The sequence below is a fragment of the Salvelinus namaycush genome, chromosome 22 (assembly GCF_016432855.1).
Source record: "Salvelinus namaycush isolate Seneca chromosome 22, SaNama_1.0, whole genome shotgun sequence".
NCBI classification, from domain to species: Eukaryota; Metazoa; Chordata; class Actinopteri; order Salmoniformes; family Salmonidae; genus Salvelinus; species Salvelinus namaycush.
The window spans coordinates 2,379,729-2,400,470 of record NC_052328.1 but is presented as its reverse complement, the minus strand read 5'-3'; the positions used below and the strand labels follow the sequence as shown (position 1 = coordinate 2,400,470).

Here is a 20,742-nt window from a genome sequence, read left to right as displayed (position 1 = left end):
GTATAACTACATAACCATTATAACATAACCATTATAACGTAACCATCTGATCATTTGATAGAACTACATAACCATTGGATGCCACCATGTGCCGCCATGTTCATTGTAGTTCTTTCCCACCGGGCAGAGCTAGATGAAATAGCTCCATTACAACAACCAGATTACAACCAGAACTGGTTCAAATGTGCTTATAGTGACATCATTACAACTGGGTTCTAGCTAATCACCACAGAGCACGTGTCCCAAATGGTACCCCATTCACTATGTAGTGCACTACTTTGGACCAAGGCCAATAGAGCTCTTGTCAAAAAAGTAGTCCTCTATATAGGGAATAGATTGGCATTTGGGGCATGGCCAACTGAAGCAGCCCCAATCATCAATATCTGTCTGTGTCTGCATTTTCTGCTTTTTACCTGCATGCCAAAGGTCTTCACATGGTCAGAGAGCATGATCATTTGTTTGAACAACAAACCCCCCAAAAATGTTGCATTTGAACCAAACAAACACTTAGCTAATCTGGATCGCTGCACATCTCTTGATCGAGTATAGTAGTTATATATAGTAAGTAAATATAGTAGTTAGTATGTAGTATAGTAGTTAAATATAGAGTATAGTAGTTATATATAGTAAGTATATAGTATAGTAGTTATATATAGTGTATAGTAGTTAGTATGTAGTATAGTAGTTAGGATATAGTAGTTAAATATAGTGTATAGTAGTTAGTATGTACTTCAGTAGTTAGTATATAATATAGTAGTTATATATATTGTATAGTAGTTAGTATGTACTTTAGTAGTTAGTATATAGTATAGTAGTTATATATAGTGTATAGTAGTTAGTATGTACTATAGTAGTTAGTATATAGTATAGTAGTTATATATAGTGCATAGTAGTTAGTATGTACTATAGTAGTTAGTATATAGTATAGTAGTTATATATAGTGTATAGTAGTTATTATGTACTATAGTAGTTAGTATATCGTATAGTACTTATATATATATATATATATATATATATATATAGTGTACAGTAGTTCATATGCAGTATAGTAGTTAGTATATAGTATAGTAGTTATATATAGTGTATAGTAGTTAGTATGTAGTATAGTAGTTATATATAGTGTATAGTAGTTAGTATGTAGTATAGTAGTTATATATAGTGTGTAGTAGTTGTGTGTGTATATATATATATACATATAGTTTACAGTATAGCACTTATGTATAGTATATATTATAGTACTTATGTATTGTATAGTATAGTATAGTAGTTATATATAGTATATAGTATAGTAGTTATATATAGTATAGTAGTTTGTATATATTATAGTAGTTATATATAGTGTATAGTAGTTTTATATATAATATACAGTATAGCACTTATGTATAGTATATAGTATAGTACTTATGTATAGTATAGTAGTTATATATAGTGTATAGTAGTTGTATTCATGTGTCCTTTGTGCTTTGTGTTTAAATATGTGTCATTACTGTATTGTTGGGTTATATTATACGGTTGTGTTTGGTTTTAACAAGCTTGTGTTGGTCTGTCTGTGCTGGGTTTAACAAAATCCTTTCAAGCTTACTGTCTATTTTAGCACATAGAGGAGGAATTTAGACACAAGCAAGTACACAGACAAAATCTTCAGGCCTTTCTCAAAGTTTGACAGTTTTTCAATTTTGTCGTAGCATAATTTCCTGCCTTTAGGCATTTCCTGATTATTGACACAGTATATTTTTAAAGGGTATTTTACTCGTCTGTTCAGCAGCACTTATCAGCTAACAACAGAGACACGCACTTACTGCTATCAACAACACACTGCTCATTGGACACAAATCAGAACATCTACTATGGAAATGAACACAGACTATAAAGCAAGTCTTCTTCATGTGCATCTGTCCCAGAAGGCACACTATTCCCTATGATGCGCACTATGGTCCCTGGTCAAAAGTAGTGTACTATATAGGGAACAGGGTGCCATTTGGGGATTTAGCCACACATGAAGACGACATGCTTTATATACAGTAATCTGTGTTCATTTTCATATTTAGTTGTTCTGATTTATGTCCAATTAGTAGTTGTCTCTGTTGGGATAATTCATCATTTTCTCTTATGTAAAAAAAAAACAACAACACTTGGAGCCGAAGTCAATCAAACATCCTGTATTAGCAGCAATGTTTACGCAGTAGCTTTGTTTACACAACTACTACCTGTAAAAAGGTGCATGCATTCTGAGAAGTCTGACAACTAGAAGTACCTACCAGTGTCAGGAGACTCTACGTGCTATTTCACATGTACACAAAACTATTGCAAAATGCAATAGATACTTTATATGCCTCTTGACAGGTTGTCGTTGCAAATAGCAATGTGTTCTTAATTGGCCTCGCTGTAGAGGAAGTTGACCACTGACCAAGATAGTAAAGTATGATTTATGTATGATTTACTAGATAAATTGGTATTGAAGACGTCTCCCGAAACACAGACAGACATCTAAAAGCAGGCCAGCCTAGTCTCACCTTCATCCAACCCCACCACATCATCATAACCATGGTTTGATCACAGCATTAGAGAGGCATATGTACCAGACCTGGGTTCAAGTAATATTTATTTTTAATTGTAAGTCGTATTTCAAGTAGTATTTGAACCCAGGTGTGATGTAACAGCTATACAACCCTTCATCTCTGCATATGCCTGCCTAGCGGGTTTGTTATCAGTGCTGTGTGTGTGATCTGTGTTGCCTAGGTTACGCCCCGGTGACAGGCATGTGCCATCCTCTGAGGAGCTGCACTCTGAACCACGAGGACGGATTCTCCTCGGCCTTCGTGGTGGCGCACGAGACCGGACATGTGTAAGTCATCGCAGCACACAGGCTGCGTCCCAAGTGGCACCCTCCTCCCTGTTGTTCACTACTGTTGACCAGAGGCCTACGGGACCTATGAGCCCCATAGCATTGAAGAAACTAAAGGGATACAAGCAAAGAGCTGTGTGTGGGGGTTTGTCTGCACTGCAGAGGAAGTAGGCTGCCATTGGGAACAGAGACATGGACACAGCTGGTAAACACAGAATTTAGACACACTCCAGATGGGGGTCTATTCCATTACAAATCGGTCAATTCAGGAAGTAAATTGTAATTGCAGTTATTTTATATCAAGTTTATCATCGAATAATTAACCTGCAGCAACTATGTGTGACTGCTTGTCCAATTATACATGGACTGGATTACACATTGACTGGATTACACATTGACTGGATTACACATTGACTGGATTACACATTGACTGGATTACACATTGACTGGATTATACATTGACTGGATTATACATTGACTGGATTACACATTGACTGGATTACACATTGACTGGATTACACATTGACTGGATTACACATTGACTGGATTACACATTGACTGGATTACACATTGACTGGATTATACATTGACTGAATTACACATTGACTGGATTACACATTGACTGGATTACACATTGACTGGATTACACATTGACTGAATTATACATTGCTTGGATTACACATTGACTGAATTACACATTGACTGGACTACACATTGACTGGACTTTACATTGACTTGATTACACATTGACTGGATTACACATTGACTGAATTACACATTGACTGGATTACACATTGATGGATTACACATTGATGGATTACACATTGACTGGATTACACATTGACTGAATTACACATTGACTGGATTACACATTGACTGTAAATCCACTTTACTGTTTTGACAGGAAATCCACTTTACTGTTAGTTTTGACTGTAAATCCACCGTACTGTTAGTTTTGACTGTAAATCCACCTTACTGTTAGCCAGGACCATTACATTAGAGCTGCTGCTCTACTTAGTCTAGCCAGGACCATTACATTAGAGCTGCTGCTCTACTCAGTCTAGCCAGGACCATTACATTAGAGCTGCTGCTCTACTTAGTCTAGCCAGGACCATTACATTAGAGCTGCTGCTCTACTTAGTCTAGCCAGGACCATTACATTAGAGCTGCTGCTCTACTTAGTCTAGCCAGGACCATTACATTAGAGCTGCTGCTCTACTTAGTCTAGCCAGGACCATTACATTAGAGCTGCTGCTCTACTTAGTCTAGCCAGGACCATTACATTAGAGCTGCTGCTCTACTTAGTCTAGCCAGGACCATTACATAAGAGCTGCTGCTCTACTTAGTCTAGCCAGGACCATTACATTAGAGCTGCTGCTCTACTTAGTCTAGCCAGGACCATTACATAAGAGCTGCTGCTCTACTTAGTCTAGCCAGGACCATTACATAAGCGCTGCTGCTCTACTTAGTCTAGCCAGGACCATTACATTAGAGCTGCTGCTCTACTTAGTCTAGCCAGGACCGTTACATTAGAGCTGCTGCTCTACTTAGTCTAGCCAGGACCATTACATTAGAGCTGCTGCTCTACTTAGTCTAGCCAGGACCATTACATTAGAGCTGCTGCTCTACTTAGTCTAGCCAGGACCATTACATAAGAGCTGCTGCTCTACTTAGTCTAGCCAGGACCATTACATAAGCGCTGCTGCTCTACTTAGTCTAGCCAGGACCATTACATTAGAGCTGCTGCTCTACTTAGTCTAGCCAGGACCATTACATTAGAGCTGCTGCTCTACTTAGTCTAGCCAGGACCATTACATTAGAGCTGCTGCTCTACTTAGTCTAGCCAGGACCATTACATTAGAGCTGCTGCTCTACTTAGTCTAGCCAGGACCATTACATTAGAGCTGCTGCTCTACTTAGTCTAGCCAGGACCATTACATTAGAGCTGCTGCTCTACTTAGTCTAGCCAGGACCATTACATTAGAGCTGCTGCTCTACTTAGTCTAGCCAGGACCATTACATCATTATAAGAAGTATCGTAAGTGTTCCTAAGCACAGAGAATTTGTCTACGTACTAAACCGCACCGTATTCCCTATATAGTGCATTACTTTTGATCTGAGGCCTATGAGCCCTAGTCAACAGTAGTTCCCTATATAGGGCATAGAGAGTCAACAGCAGTGCCCTATATAGGGAATAGAGAGTCAACAGCAGTGCCCTATATAGGGAATAGAGAGTCAACAGTAGTGCCCTATATAGGGAATAGAGAGTCAACAGTAGTGCCCTATATAGGGAATAGAGTCAACAGTAGTGCCCTATATAGGGAATAGAGAGTCAACAGTAGTGCCCTATATAGGGAATAGAGAGTCAACAGTAGTGCCCTACATAGGGAATAGAGAGTCAACAGTAGTGCCCTATATAGGGAATTTAGAGTGAACAGTAGTGCCCTATGTAGGGAATAGAGTCAACAGTAGTGCCCTATATAGGGAATAGAGATTCAACAGTAGTGCCCTATATAGGGAATAGAGAGTCAACAGTAGTGCCCTACATAGGGAATAGAGAGTCAACAGTAGTGCCCTATACAGAGAATTTAGAGTGAACAGTAGTGCCCTATATAGGGAATAGAGAGTCAACAGTAGTGCCCTATATAGGGAATAGAGATTCAACAGTAGTGCCCTATATAGGGAATAGAGAGTCAACAGTAGTGCCCTACATAGGGAATAGAGAGTCAACAGTAGTGCCCTATATAGGGAATAGAGAGTCAACAGTAGTGCCCTATATAGGGAATAGAGATTCAACAGTAGTGCCCTATATAGGGAATAGAGAGTCAACAGTAGTGCCCTACATAGGGAATAGAGAGTCAACAGTAGTGCCCTATATAAGGAATAGAGTCCCATTTGAGACGCAGACTTTGTGTTTGAGCGTAATACTGTGTTTTGCTCATCAATAACTCAGGTACCATTTCAACAGGTTAGGTATGGAACATGACGGACAGGGGAATCGTTGTTCTGACGAGACCAGCATGGGGAGTATCATGGCACCACTGGTCCAAGCAGCCTTCCATCGCTACCACTGGTCACGCTGCAGTAAACAGGAACTGAACCGATACATCCAGTAGGTGCAGCCTTCACCATACCACTGACAACCTTCTGACAACCTTCCCAGAATTCACAGCTTTTCCACAAATCCTGGTCACTGACATAACACTGACATCACTGACCTATATCACTGACCTATCAGAGACATGTATCACTGACCTATATCACTGACCTATATCACTGACCTATCAGAGACATGTATCACTGACCTATATCACTGACCTATATCACTGACCTGTATCACTGACCTATATCACTGACCTATATCACTGACCTATCAGAGACATGTATCACTGACCTATATCACTGACCTATATCACTGACCTGTATCACTGACCTATATCACTGACCTATATCACTGACCTATATCACTGACCTATATCACTGACCTGTATCACTGACCTATCAGAGACATGTATCACTGACCTGTATCACTGACCTATCAGAGACATGTATCACTGACCTATATCACTGACCTATCAGAGACATGTATCACTGACCTATATAACTGACCTGTATCACTGACCTGTATCACTGACCTATATCACTGACCTATATCACTGACCTGTATCACTGACCTATCAGAGACATGTATCACTGACCTATATCACTGACCTATCAGAGACATGTATCACTGACCTATATCACGTCAACAGTGAAGAGGCGACTCCGGGATGCTGGCCTTCTAGGCAGAGTTGCTCTGTCCAGTGTCTGTGTTCTTTTGCCCGTCTTAATCTTTTCTTTTTATTGGCCAGGTTGAGATATGGCGTTTTCTTTGCAACTCTGGCTAGAAGGCCAGCATCCCGGAGTCACCTCTTCAGTGTTGACGTTGAGACTGGTGTTCTGCCTAGAAGGCCAGCATCCCGGAGTCGCCTCTTCACTGTTGACGTTGAGACTGGTGTTCTGCCTAGAAGGCCAGCATCCCGGAGTCACCTCTTCACTGTTGACGTTGAGACTGGTGTTCTGCCTAGAAGGCCAGCATCCCGGAGTCGCCTCTTCAGTGTTGACGTTGAGACTGGTGTTCTGCCTAGAAGGCCAGCATCCCGGAGTCACCTCTTCACTGTTGACGTTGAGACTGGTGTTCTGCCTAGAAGGCCAGCATCCCGGAGTCACCTCTTCAGTGTTGACGTTGAGACTGGTGTTCTGCCTAGAAGGCCAGCATCCCGGAGTCACCTCTTCAGTGTTGACGTTGAGACTGGTGTTCTGCCTAGAAGGCCAGCATCCCGGAGTCACCTCTTCAGTGTTGACGTTGAGACTGGTGTTCTGCCTAGAAGGCCAGCATCCCGGAGTCACCTCTTCAGTGTTGACGTTGAGACTGGTGTTCTGCCTAGAAGGCCAGCATCCCGGAGTCACCTCTTCACTGTTGACGTTGAGACTGGTGTTCTGCCTAGAAGGCCAGCATCCCGGAGTCACCTCTTCAGTGTTGACGTTGAGACTGGTGTTCTGCCTAGAAGGCCAGCATCCCGGAGTCACCTCTTCACTGTTGACGTTGAGACTGGTGTTCTGCCTAGAAGGCCAGCATCCCGGAGTCGCCTCTTCAGTGTTGACGTTGAGACTTGGTGTTTTGCGGGTACTATTTAATGAAGCTGCCAGTTGAGGACTTGTGAGGCGTCTGTTTGTCAAACTAGACACTCTAATGTACTTGTCCTCTTGCTCAGTTGTGCACTGGGGCCTCCCACTCCTCTTGCTATTCCGGTTAGAGCCGGTTTGCGCTGTTCTGTGAAGGGAGTAGTACACAGCGTTGTACCAGATCTTCAGTTTCTTGGCAATTTCTTGCTTGGAATAGCCTTAATTTCTCAGAACAAGAATATACTGACGAGTTTCAGAAGAAAGTTATTTGTTTCTGGCCATTTTGAGCCTGTAATCGAACCCACAAATGCTGATGCTCCAGATAGTCAACTAGTCTAAAGGCCAGTTTTATTGCTTATTTAATTAGCACAACAGTTTTCAGCTGTGCTAACATAATTTCGAAAAGGGTTTTCTAATGATCAATTATCCTTTTAAAATGATAAACTTGGATTAGCTAACATAAAGTGCCATTGGAACACAGGAGTGATGGTTGCTGATAATGGGCCTCTATACACCTATGTAGATATTCCATTAAAAATCAGCCGTTTCCAGTTACAATAGTAATTTACAATATTAACAATGTCTACACTGTATTTCTGATCAATTTGATCAGCTCTTATGACTGTCTCTGTTCTGATGTGTTTTATCCCCCTCCATCTCTTATGACTGTCTCTGTTCTGATGTGTTTCAACCCTCCAGCTCTTATGACTGTCTCCTGGACAACCCTTTTGAGCACAAGTGGCCCAAGCTTCCTGAGCTACCTGGGATTAACTACTCCATGGACGAGCAGTGTCGTTTTGATTTCGGAGTGGGCTACAAGATGTGCACCGCTGTAAGTCCACTCCACCAGCTAGCTAGACCCCTGAGATATGAGAATAAAAACTGTGACCGTTGGTGACGGGGCAGCCTGTCAATGTGTGTCCTAAATGGCACCCTATTCCATATATAGTGCACTGCTTTTTACCAGGGCCCATCGGGAATAGCTTGCCATTTGGGACGCAGATTCAGGACTGCATGGGGCACTCAGTACCACTCAGGCCTTTGACCTTCTGAGGATGGGATTCAAATATTACAAAGGTTAGTCTTAGATGGAGCAGGGTCCTGCATTCTCCTTACTAACCCCCTGGTCCATAGGATTAGATAGAGTGGGAAGCTATTTGCTGGGTTCTACTTTCCCTGTGTGAGATTGCAGAGGGGCCATGACTTCTGGGAAGAGACTAGGTGACCCGTAGACTGGCCACGGAAATGCACTAACTACCTCTCATCTCTCTCTCTCTCTGACCACCTCTTCCGTTCTCTCTGACCTCCTCTTCCCTACTCTCTCCTCTTCTCTCTGACATCCTATTTCTTAACTTTCTCTCTCTCTCTCTCTCTCTCTGTTTCTCTCTCTCTCTCTCTCTCTCTCTCTCTCTCTCTCTCTCTCTCTCTCTCTCTCTCTCTCTCTCTCTCTCTCTCTCTCTCTCTCTCTCTCTCTCTCTCTCTCTCTTCTCCTATAGTTCCGGACCTACGATCCCTGCAAGCAGCTGTGGTGTAGTCACCCTGACAACCAGTACTTTTGTAAGACCAAGAAGGGTCCGCCGGTGGATGGGACAGAGTGTGCACCGTCAAAGGTGGGAAATGGTTCAAAAAGAAACCATGGATTTCTGATGACAATAGATCGAGCTAATAATATACACTGCTATACTTCATCTTTAGGAACACTTCTCCAAAAACTACACAATTACTTGAAGAAGTTTTACTAAATTAATATTACAAAGAACATATCGGCCCGTTTGAATGTTATAATAATAATATTTGGTAGGTGCATATATTTGTTCTATGTCCCACATATACTGATGTCAATCTGCAATGGATGTGTAACACAGGTGGCGTCTTACCCATACATTTAACTAGCATTAAAAGAGCATTTAATCAGCTATCATACTCCATGGACGAATAGTGTTCGTTCTCATGTTCTATCCCTGTTCCTTTAGCCAGGATTGCTCGAAGCATAACAGTTGTTGTGAACTCTGACCCAGGACATGTTCAGGGCTCCATTCTAGCCATGGTTTGAATGGTAATAGGGCCGATGAATGGACAGATATTCTATGTACTGTATGTCTGTATGCGCTGTTGACTCTCCTGTGTCCTGTCTGTTTGTTTAGTGGTGCTTCAAGGGCCACTGTATCTGGCGCTCCTCTAGCCAGCCTCAGGGCCATGACGGTAACTGGGGGTCCTGGACTAAGTTTGGGTCCTGCTCCAGAACCTGTGGAGGTGGAGTACGCTCCCGGAGCAGAACTTGTAACAACCCTGTGTGAGTGTCTGTCACATGGGAACAGGTGGGGGGCATTGTGGGTAGTGTGGATAGAGATGTATAAATCTGGCTCTGGGGTGGGTTCTTAGGTCTCCTTACTGACGTTACCCTCTACATCCTGTTAGGACTTCTACCTACATCCTGTTAGGACTTCTATATACATCTTGTTAGGACTTCTACCTACATCCTGTTAGGACTTCTACCTACATCCTGTTAGGACTTCTACCTACATCCTGTTAGGACTTCCATATACAGGCTATATGATTCATGCACATAATGTGACATGTAGTTCACAGATACTTTGTGTCTTTAGTCAGAGACGTGTCAGAGGATGTCTGAAGGAAAGTCAAAGGGGATCATGTTTTTATTTACGCTGAACTTTCCTTGGATATTTGTGTGTGTGTGTGTGTGTGTGTGTGTGTGTGTGTGTGTGTGTGTGTGTGTGTGTGTGTGTGTGTGTGTGTGTGTGTGTGTGTGTGTGTGTGTGTGTGTGTGTGTGTGTGTGTGTGTGTGTGTGTGTGTGTGTGTGTGTGTGCATGTTTCCGTGCGTGCGTGACTTTATGCGTGTACTGTATGTGCGTACGTGTCATCTAAATAACAATTAACCCTGTGTACTACCTGGACGACAGGCCCAGTTCTACCATGATCCACATTACAGTTAAATGGAACTAATCACTGAACCTGGACGACAGGCCCAGTTCTACCATGATCCACATTACAGTTAAATGGAACTAATCACTGAACCTGGACGACAGGCCCAGTTCTACCATGATCCACATTACAGTTAAATGGAACTAATCACTGAACCTGGACGACAGGCCCAGTTCTACCATGATCCACATTACAGTTAAATGGAACTAATCACTGAACCTGGACGACAGGCCCAGTTCTACCATGATCCACATTACAGTTAAATGGATCTAATCACTGAACCTGGACGACAGGCCCAGTTCTACCATGATCCACATTACAGTTAAATGGAACTAATCACTGAACCTGGACGACAGGCCCAGTTCTACCATGATCCACATTACAGTTAAATGGATCTAATCACTGAACCTGGGCGACAGGCCCATCACTGCACTACTTTTGACCTGGGTCCATAGGGAATAGGGTGCTATTTGGGATACACAATAGGTGTTAATTACTCGGGTTGTTTGTTTATTGTTTCTGTGTTGTCGCCCCCTGTCTCCAGGCCTGCGTACGGCGGTCGGGATTGCCCCGGGTCCACCTTTGATTACCAGATGTGTAACATGGAGGAGTGTGCCGGACCCTACGAAGACTTCCGCGCTCAACAGTGTGTCCAGAGGAGCAACAAATACCACAAGAACACCAAGCACACCTGGCTACCTTACGAACACCCAGATGGTAGGACACGGCCTGCTTCCCAAATGGAACACTAGGCCTTTAGTGCGCTACTTTAGACCAAGGTCAAAGGTCAAATGGGTTGTAGTGAGTCATGTTAAACTTACAGTAAAGAAACTCAGAATGTCAATGTCTGCATCACAAATCGAACTCTATTCCATAGATGGTGCACTACTTGTGACCAGGACTCTGGTTAAGAGTAGTGCACTGTTTAGGGATTAGGGTGCCATTTTGGATATTACCACATTGTAAAGTATTGGCTTGATATATTAAGCCCTGCCGTTCTAAAAGGTGAAACCATAATGTCCAATAGGTGTCCAATTAGCAATAAAAGGATTCTAATACATATTTACCATAATAACACAGTTTCCATACAATAATAATCATTTCTATATTAATTATATATCTTACATAAGCAATACTAAATCAACCAAATACGTTTTATACATTTACAATATGTTTTTCTTTAACACAAACAATATGGCTGTAACAATGAGATGTGCAGAATGCAGAGAGCCGCTGCACGGCACGCACAGTAAGAACAATATGGCTGTAACAATGAGATAAAATGAAGATGGATGGGAGGGAGACACTCATATATATACACTATATATGCAAAAGTATGTGGACACCCCTTCAAATATGTGGATTTGGCTATTTCAGCCACACACAGGGGTAGAAAATCGACGACATAGCCATGCAATCTCCATAGACAAACATTGGCGGTAAATGGCCTTACTGAAGTGCTCATCCTACCGTCATAGGATGCCACCTTTCTGACAAGTCAGTTTGTTAAATTTCTGTCCTGCTAGAGCTGCCCCGGTTAACTGTAAGTGCTGTTATTGTGATGTGGAAATGCCAAGGAGCAACAACGGCTCAGCTGCGAAGTGGTAGGCCACACAAGTTCACAGAACGGGACCGGCGAGTGTTGAAGCGAGTAGCGCGTAAAATCATCTGTCCTTGGTTGCAACACTCACTACCGAGCTCCAAACTGCCTCTGGAAGTAACGTCAGCACAACACATTTTAATCGGGAGCTTCATGAAATGGGTTTCCACGGCCAAGCAGCCGCTCACAAGCCTAAGATCACCATGCGCAATGCCAAGTGTCGGCTGGAGTGGTGTAAAGCTCGCCGCCACTGGAAACATGTTCTCTGGAGTGATGAATCCCGCGTCACCATCTGGCAGTCTTACGGAAGAATCTGGGTTTGGCGGATGCCAGGAGAACGCTACCTGCCCGAATGCATAGTCCCAACTGTAAAGTTTGGTGGAGGAGGAATAATGGTTTGGGGCTGTTTTTCATGGTTCGGGCCCTTTAGTTCCAGTGAAGGGAAATCTTAACGCTACAGCATACAATGACATTCTAGACGATTCTATGCTTCCAACTTTGTGGCAACAGTTTGGGGAAGGCCATTCCTGTTTCAGCATGACAATGCCCCCGTGCACAAAGCAAGGTCCATACAGAAATGGTTTGTCGAGATCGGTGTGGTAGAACTTGCCTGGCCTGCACAAAGCCCTGACCTCAACCCCATTGAACACCTTTGAGATGAATTGGAACGCCGACTGCGAGCCAGGCCTAATCGCCCAACATCAGTGCCCGACCTCACTAATGCTCTTGTGGCTGAATGGAAGCAAGTCCCCCACAGCAATGTTCCAACAGTGGAAAGCCTTTCCAGAAGAGTGAAGGCTGTTATAGCAGCGAAGGGGGGGGACCAACTCCATATTAATGCCCATGATTTTAGAATGAGATGTTTGACGAGCAGGTGTCCACATACTTTTGGTCATGTAGAGTGTGTGACTCAGTGTTTTCCTCATTAATGTCTAAAGTCAGACTACTGCTGGTGAGACAGACACTGACAGAAGTCGACAGTATCTGGACATTAATTAGAACTTCCTGAAAGAACAATAGCACATTTGTGGTGTCAATAACATACAGGAACATCTACATCACACACAGCAGTGTAACCATTTCAGACGCCCACATGTGAACTGAGCATAGGATCTCTATCATCTCTGGCCTTGTGTTCCTGAGGTGAAAGAAAGCAGCAGAGATACAATGAAAACTTTCTCTGTTATTTATTTAGTTTATCTTCCCTCAGTCAGGACTAAAGTATGTGTTCATTTTGTTTTCTTTCTCTAGGGAGTTTTACTAGCCACTGTGCTTCTGCGTTGCTTTCTCTCTGGTATCTTAGACTGGGTATCCTCTAGGGAGTTTTACTATCCACTGTGCTTCTGCCTCTGCGTTGCGTCCTCTCTGGTTTCTTAGACTGGGTATCCTCTAGGGAGTTTTACTAGCCACTGTGCTTCTACTTCTGCATTGCTTCCTCTCTGGTATCTTAGACTGGGTATCCTCTAGGGAGTTTTACTATCCACTGTGCTTCTACTTCTGCATTGCTTCCTCTCTGGTATCTTAGACTGGGTATCCTCTAGGGAGTTTTCCTAGCCACTGTGCTGTTGCTTCCTCTCTGGTATCTTAGACTGGGTATCCTCTAGGGAGTTTTACTATCCACTGTGCTTCTGCCTCTGCGTTGCTTCCTCTCTGGTTTCTTAGGCTGGGTATCTGAAAAGCACTTTGTGACAACTGCTGATGTAAAAAGGGCTTTTTAAAATACATTTGATTGATTGATTGATCTTCACCTGTGTAGAGGCTCACAAGTGTGAGTTGAGCTGTCAGTCCAAAGAGACCGGTGAGGTGGTGGTCATGAACCAGGTGATGCATGATGGGACGCGGTGCAGCTACACAGACCCTTTCAGTGTCTGCACCCGGGGGGAATGTCTGGTATGTACAGTATAGCTATCTCTCTATCTATACCACTCTCTATCTATACCTCTCTATCTACACCTCACTATCTATACCTCTATCTATACCGCTCTCTATCTATACCTCTCTCTATCTACACCTCACTATCTATACCTCTATCTATACCTCTCTCTATCTACACCTCACTATCTATACCTCTATCTATACCTCTTTCTATCTATACCGCTCTATCTATACCTCTATATCTATACCTCTCTCTATCTATACCACTCTCTATCTATACCTCTCTATCTATACCGCTCTATCTGTACCTCTCTATCTGTACCTCTCTCTATCTATACCTCACTATCTATATCTCTCTATCTGTACCTCTCTATCTATACCTCTCTATCTGTACCTCACTATCTATACCTCTATCTATACCTCACTATCTATACCTCTATCTGTACCTCACTATCTATACCTCTATCTATACCTCACTATCTATACCTCTATCTGTACCTCTCTCTATCTATACCTCTCTATCTACACCTCTCTATCTGTACCTCTCTATCTATACCTCTCTATCTATACCTCTCTATCTGTACCTCTCTATCTATACCTCACTATCTATACCTCACTATCTATACCTCACTATCTATACCTCACTATCTATACCTCGTTCTATCTACACCTCTCTATCTATACCTCTCTCTATCTATACCACTCTCTATCTATACCTCTCTATCTGTACCTCTCTATCTGTATCTCTCTCTATCTATACCTCATTTTCTATACCTCTCTCTATCTATACCTCACTATCTATACCTCTCTATCTATACCTCTCTCTATCTGTACCTCTCTATCTATACCTCATGTTCTATACCTCTCTCTATCTATACCTCTCTCTATCTATACCTCATTTTCTATACCTCTCTCTATCTATACCTCTCTATCTATACCTCTTTTTATCTATACCTCTCTATCTATACCTCATGTTCTATACCTCTCTCTATCTATACCTCTCTCTATCTATACCTCTTACTATCTATACCTCATTTGCTATAGTCAGTGTAAAAGTCAGACAGCCTAGATGGAGCCTCCCCCAGCCTAATCTCAGTCAGTGTAAAAGTCAGACAGCCTAGACTGAGCGTCCCCCAGCCTAATCTCAGTCAGTGTAAAAGTCAGACAGCCTAGACTGAGCCTCCCCTTGGTTGATTGACTGACTGTGCCCTTCTCTCTCCCAGCACGTGGGCTGCGACAAAGAGGTTGGCTCGTACAAACAAGAAGACAAGTGTGGAGTCTGTGGTGGGGACAACTCCCACTGTCGCACTGTCAAACTGACCCTCACCAAGATGCCAAAGAAAACAGGTAAACATTGGCCAGTCACCAGGGAGAAACCACACTTCTGTTCAGAACACTGTGTTATTTCATTTGACTATCAAGCAATACTTTGATGCTGAGAAATAGATATTACAGTTTGAAATCCCTAAAATCCTCTCCTACATTCTTAGAAAAATGATATGCTAAAAGGGTTATTCGGCTGTTCCCGTAGGTAGAACCCTTTTGAGTTCCGTGTAGAACACCCTTTCCACACAGGGTTCTACATGGAATCCAAAATAGTTCTACCTGGAATCAAAAAGGGTTCTACCTGGAACCAAAAAGGGTTCTACCTGGAGCCAAAAAGGGTTCTACATGGAATCAAAAAGGATCCTACCTGGAACCAAAAAGGGTTCTACCTGGAACCAAAAAGGTTTCTCCTATGGGGACAGCTGAAAACCCCTTTTGGAAGCCTTTTTTTCTCAGAGTGTAATGTGCGTCACACTGTGTTATGAATTCCCAGTTGGTGACTCTTGACTCTTGATAAGAGTCACCGGCAGGGGTATTCACAACACACTACACTATTACCCTGTATTCACACAGCTACAGCCCTTGACATGTACACAGACTAAACACAAAACACTGCTATCACCTGTTCACACACAACAGTATAATTAGACACGTTTCTCCTCTGTTAGAGTCACTAGTAGGCCTGGGGTTGTCTGTATCATGGCTCTCAGAGTAGGACTTTGGTCTTTTAGATAACAATGAATAAGGTTACATGGACAGGGGGGGACCTGATCCTAGATCAGCACTGATACTCTGAGACCTATGATAGACATCGTCCCTGGTCTGTTGTTATTCTGTGGCTCATTGGATTAACTCCCTGACCAACCCCTTGTCTTCGTGTGTTGTCCTGTAGACATGCTGAAGATGTTTCATATTGTCTTGTTGTCCTGTAGACATGCTGAAGATGTTTCATATTGTCTTGTTGTCCTGTAGACATGCTGAAGATGTTTCATATTGTCTTGTTGTCCTATAGACATGCTGAAGATGTTTCATATTGTCTTGTTGTTCTGTAGACATGCTGAAGATGTTTCATATTGTCTTGTTGTCCTGTAGACATGCTGAAGATGTTTCATATTGTCTTGTTGTCCTGTAGACATGCTGAAGATGTTTCATATTGTCTTGTTGTCCTGTAGGCATGCTGAAGATGTTTCATATTGTCTTGTTGTCCTATAGACATGCTGAAGATGTTTCATATTGTCTTGTTGTGTTGTCCTGTAGACATGCTGAAGATGTTTCATATTGTCTTGTTGTCCTGTAGACATGCTGAAGATGTTTCATATTGTCTTGTTGTGTTGTCCTGTAGACATGCTGAAAATGTTTCATATTGTCTTGTTGTCCTGTAGACATGCTGAAGATGTTTCATATTGTCTTGTTGTCCTATAGACATGCTGAATATGTTTCATATTGTCTTGTTGTCCTGTAGACATGCTGAAGATGTTTCATATTGTCTTGTTGTGTTGTCCTGTAGGCATGCTGAAGATGTTTCATATTGTCTTGTTGTCCTATAGACATGCTGAAGATGTTTCATATTGTCTTGTTGTCCTGTAGACATGCTGAAGATGTTTCATATTGTCTTGTTGTCCTGTAGACATGCTGAATATGTTTCATATTGTCTTGTTGTCCTGTAGACATGCTGAAGATGTTTCATATTGTCTTGTTGTCCTGTAGACATGCTGAAGATGTTTCATATTGTCTTGTTGTCCTGTAGGCATGCTGAAGATGTTTCATATTGTCTTGTTGTGTTGTCCTGTAGACATGCTGAAGATGTTTCATATTGTCTTGTTGTCCTGTAGACATGCTGAAGATGTTTCATATTGTCTTGTTGTCCTGTAGACATGCTGAAGATGTTTCATATTGTCTTGTTGTCCTGTAGACATGCTGAAGATGTTTCATATTGTCTTGTTGTCCTGTAGACATGCTGAAGATGTTTCATATTGTCTTGTTGTGTTGTCCTGTAGACATGCTGAAGATGTTTCATATTGTCTTGTTGTCCTGTAGACATGCTGAAGATGTTTCATATTGTCTTGTTGTCCTGTAGACATGCTGAAGATGTTTCATATTGTCTTGTTGTCCTGTAGACATGCTGAAGATGTTTCATATTGTCTTGTTGTCCTGTAGACATGCTGAAGATGTTTCATATTGTCTGTTGTGTTGTCCTGTAGACATGCTGAAGATGTTCATATTGTCTTGTTGTCCTGTAGACATGCTGAAGATGTTTCATATTGTCTTGTTGTCCATGTAGATGCTGAGATTTTCATATTGTCTTGTTGTCCTGTAGACATGCTGAAGATGTTTCATATTGTCTTGTTGTCCTGATAGACATGCTGAAGATGTTTCATATTGTCTTGTTGTCCTGTAGACATGCTGAAGATGTTTCATATTGTCTTGTTGTCCTGTAGACATGCTGAAGATGTTTCATATTGTCTTGTTGTCCTGTAGACATGCTGAAGATGTTTCATATTGTCTTGTTGTCCTGTAGACATGCTGAAGATGTTTCATATTGTCTTGTTGTCCTGTAGGACATGCTGAAGATGCTTCATATTGTCTTGTTGTCCTGTAGGACATGCTGAAGATGTTTCATATTGTCTTGTTGTCCTATAGGACATGCTGAAGATGTTTCATATTGTCTTGTTGTCCTATAGACATGCTGAAGATGTTTCATATTGTCTTGTTGTCCTGTAGACATGCTGAAGATGTTTCATATTGTCTTGTTGTCCTGTAGACATGCTGAAGATGTTTCATATTGTCTTGTTGTCCTGTAGGCATGCTGAAGATGTTTCATATTGTCTTGTTGTCCTATAGGCATGCTGAAGATGTTTCATATTGTCTTGTTGTCCTGTAGACATGCTGAAGATGTTTCATATTGTCTTGTTGTCCTGTAGGCATGCTGAAGATGGTTCATATTGTCTTGTTGTCCTGTAGACATGCTGAAGATGTTTCATATTGTCTTGTTGTCCTATAGACATGCTGAAGATGTTTCATATTGTCTTGTTGTGTTGTCCTATAGACATGCTGAAGATGTTTCATATTGTCTTGTTGTCCTGTAGACATGCTGAAGATGTTTCATATTGTCTTGTTGTCCTATAGACATGCTGAAGATGGTTCATATTGTCTTGTTGTCCTGTAGACATGCTGAAGATGTTCATATTGTCTTGTTGTCCTGTAGACATGCTGAAGATGTTTCATATTGTCTTGTTGTCCTATAGACATGCTGAAGATGTTTCATATTGTCTTGTTGTCCTATAGACATGCTGAAGGATGTTTCATATTGTCTTGTTGTCCTGTAGACATGCTGAAGATGTTTCATATTGTCTGTTGTTGTCCTGAAGATGTTTCATATTTCTTAGCATGCTGAAGATGTTTCATATTGTCTTGTTGTCCTGTAGACAATGCTGAAGATGTTTCATATTGTCTTGTTGTCCTGATAGACATGCTGAAGATGTTTCATATTGTCTTGTGTTGTCCTGTAGACATGCTGAAGATGTTTCATATTGTCTTGTTGTCCTGTAGACATGCTGAAGATGTTTCATATTGTCTTGTTGTCCTAGTAGACATGCTGAAGATGTTTCATATTGTCTTGTTGTCCTGTAGACATGCTGAAGATGTTTCATATTGTCTTGTTGTCCTGTAGACATGCTGAAGATGTTTCATATTGTCTTGTTGTCCTATAGGCATGCTGAAGATGTTTCATATTGTCTTGTTGTCCTATTAGACATGCTGAAGGATGTTTCATATTGTCTTGTTGTCCTGTTAGACATGCTGAAGATGTTTCATAGGTCTTGTCCTGTAGGCTGCTGAGATGTTTGTGTTGTCCTATAGGCATGCTGAAGATGTTTCATATTGTCTTGTTGTCTGTAGACATGCTGAAGATGTTTCATATTGTCTTGTTGTCCTGTAGACATGCTGAAGATGTTTCATATTGTCTACAGTTAGGGCACATCCGCAGATCATGACTGCAGAACACCCCCCCCCCCCCCCACGCCTGTTCGTAATGCTCGCCAGCCGTAGAGTTTCAGCCTGTTCGTAATGCTCGCCAGCCTTAGAGTTTTAGCCTGTTCGTAATGCTCGCCAGCCGTAAAGTTTCAGCCGTTCGTAATGCTCGCCAGCCGTAGAGTTTCAGCCTGTTCGTATGCTCGCCAGCCGTAGAGTCTCAGCCTGTTCGTAATGCTCGCCAGCCGTAGAGTTTTAGCCTGTTCGTAATGCTCGCCAGCCGTAGAGTTTCAGCCTGTTCGTAATGCTCGCCAGCCGTAGAGTTTCAGCCTGTTCGTAATGCTCGCCAGCCGTAGAGTTTTAGCCTGTTCGTAATGCTCGCCAGCCGTAGAGTCTCAGCCTGTTCGTAATGCTCGCCAGCCGTAGAGTTTTAGCCTGTTCGTAATGCTCGCCAGCCGTAGAGTCTCAGCCTGTTCGTAATGCTCGCCAGCCGTAGAGTCTCAGCCTGTTCGTAATGCTCGCCAGCCGTAGAGTTTTAGCCTGTTCGTAAGGCTCGCCAGCCGTAGAGTCTCAGCCTGTTCTAATGCTCGCCAGCCGTAGAGTTTTAGCCTGTTCGTAAGGCTCGCCACCAGAGTTTTAGCCTGTTCGTAAGGCTCGCCAGCCTGGACCAGACATCAGATATTTTCTCCCATTTTTGAAATGCTAATCATGTCTAGCAAGCCCGCAGTGTCTGGTGAGTGTGTGTGTTTGTGTGTGTTTGTGTGTGTGTGTGTGTTTGTGTGTGTGTGTGTGTGTTGTGTGGGTGTGTGTGTGTGTGTTGTGTGGGTGTGTGTGTGTGTGTGGGTGGGGTGTGTGTGTGTTGTGGGTGTGGTGTGTGTGTGGGTGTTGTGTGTTGTGTGAGTGGGTGTGTGTGAGTGAGTGTGTGTGTGTTGTACAGAGCTTATCTAACATCATTAGATACAGAGAATAAACAGGAGAGTGGTGTGTGTGTGTGTGTGTGTGTGTGTGTGTGGTGTGTGTGTGTGTGTGTGTGTGTGTGTGTGTGTGTGTGTGTGTGTGTGTGTGTGTGTGTGTGTGTACAGAGCTTATCTAACATCATGTAGAGACAGAGAATAAACAGGAGAGTGGGTGGGCAGCAGATGAAGAGGAGCCAGTTAAAGCCCAGTGCAGCACAGCAGTAAACATGATGCCATATGGTGTTGGACGGTGTGATCACTGCCTCATTACTCTCAATGCAAACTAATGGTAATGGACAGATACTGCCTCGTTACTCTCAATGCAAACTAATGGTAATGGACAGATACTGCCTCATTACTCTCAATGCAAACTAATGGTAATGGACAGATATTGCCTCATTACTTTCAATGCAAACTAATGGTAATGGACAGATACTGCCTCATTACTCTGCAAAACTAATGGTAATGGACAGATATTGCCTCATTACTTTCAATGCAAACTAATGGTATAGGACAGATACTGCCTCATTACTCTCAATGCAAACTAATGGTAATGGACAGA

At 42.4% G+C, this 20,742-nt stretch overlaps 1 protein-coding gene across 1 annotated transcript in view; it reads left to right on the top strand.

Annotated features, from left to right (window-relative positions):
* Window positions 1-16,438, top strand: part of LOC120017462 (A disintegrin and metalloproteinase with thrombospondin motifs 14-like) — a gene marked incomplete at its 3' end in the record, with an annotated part of 100,765 nt that extends 84,327 nt beyond the window's left edge. The window contains exons 7-15 of the mRNA XM_038960218.1: window positions 2,740-2,845; window positions 5,814-5,957; window positions 8,210-8,342; window positions 9,007-9,120; window positions 9,655-9,803; window positions 10,999-11,171; window positions 13,811-13,944; window positions 15,153-15,276; window positions 16,428-16,438. Coding sequence (XP_038816146.1) covers window positions 2,740-2,845; window positions 5,814-5,957; window positions 8,210-8,342; window positions 9,007-9,120; window positions 9,655-9,803; window positions 10,999-11,171; window positions 13,811-13,944; window positions 15,153-15,276; window positions 16,428-16,438 — 1,088 coding nt within the window. The remainder of the gene's footprint in view (window positions 1-2,739; window positions 2,846-5,813; window positions 5,958-8,209; window positions 8,343-9,006; window positions 9,121-9,654; window positions 9,804-10,998; window positions 11,172-13,810; window positions 13,945-15,152; window positions 15,277-16,427) is intronic.
* Between the last annotated feature and the right edge of the window lie 4,304 nt (window positions 16,439-20,742).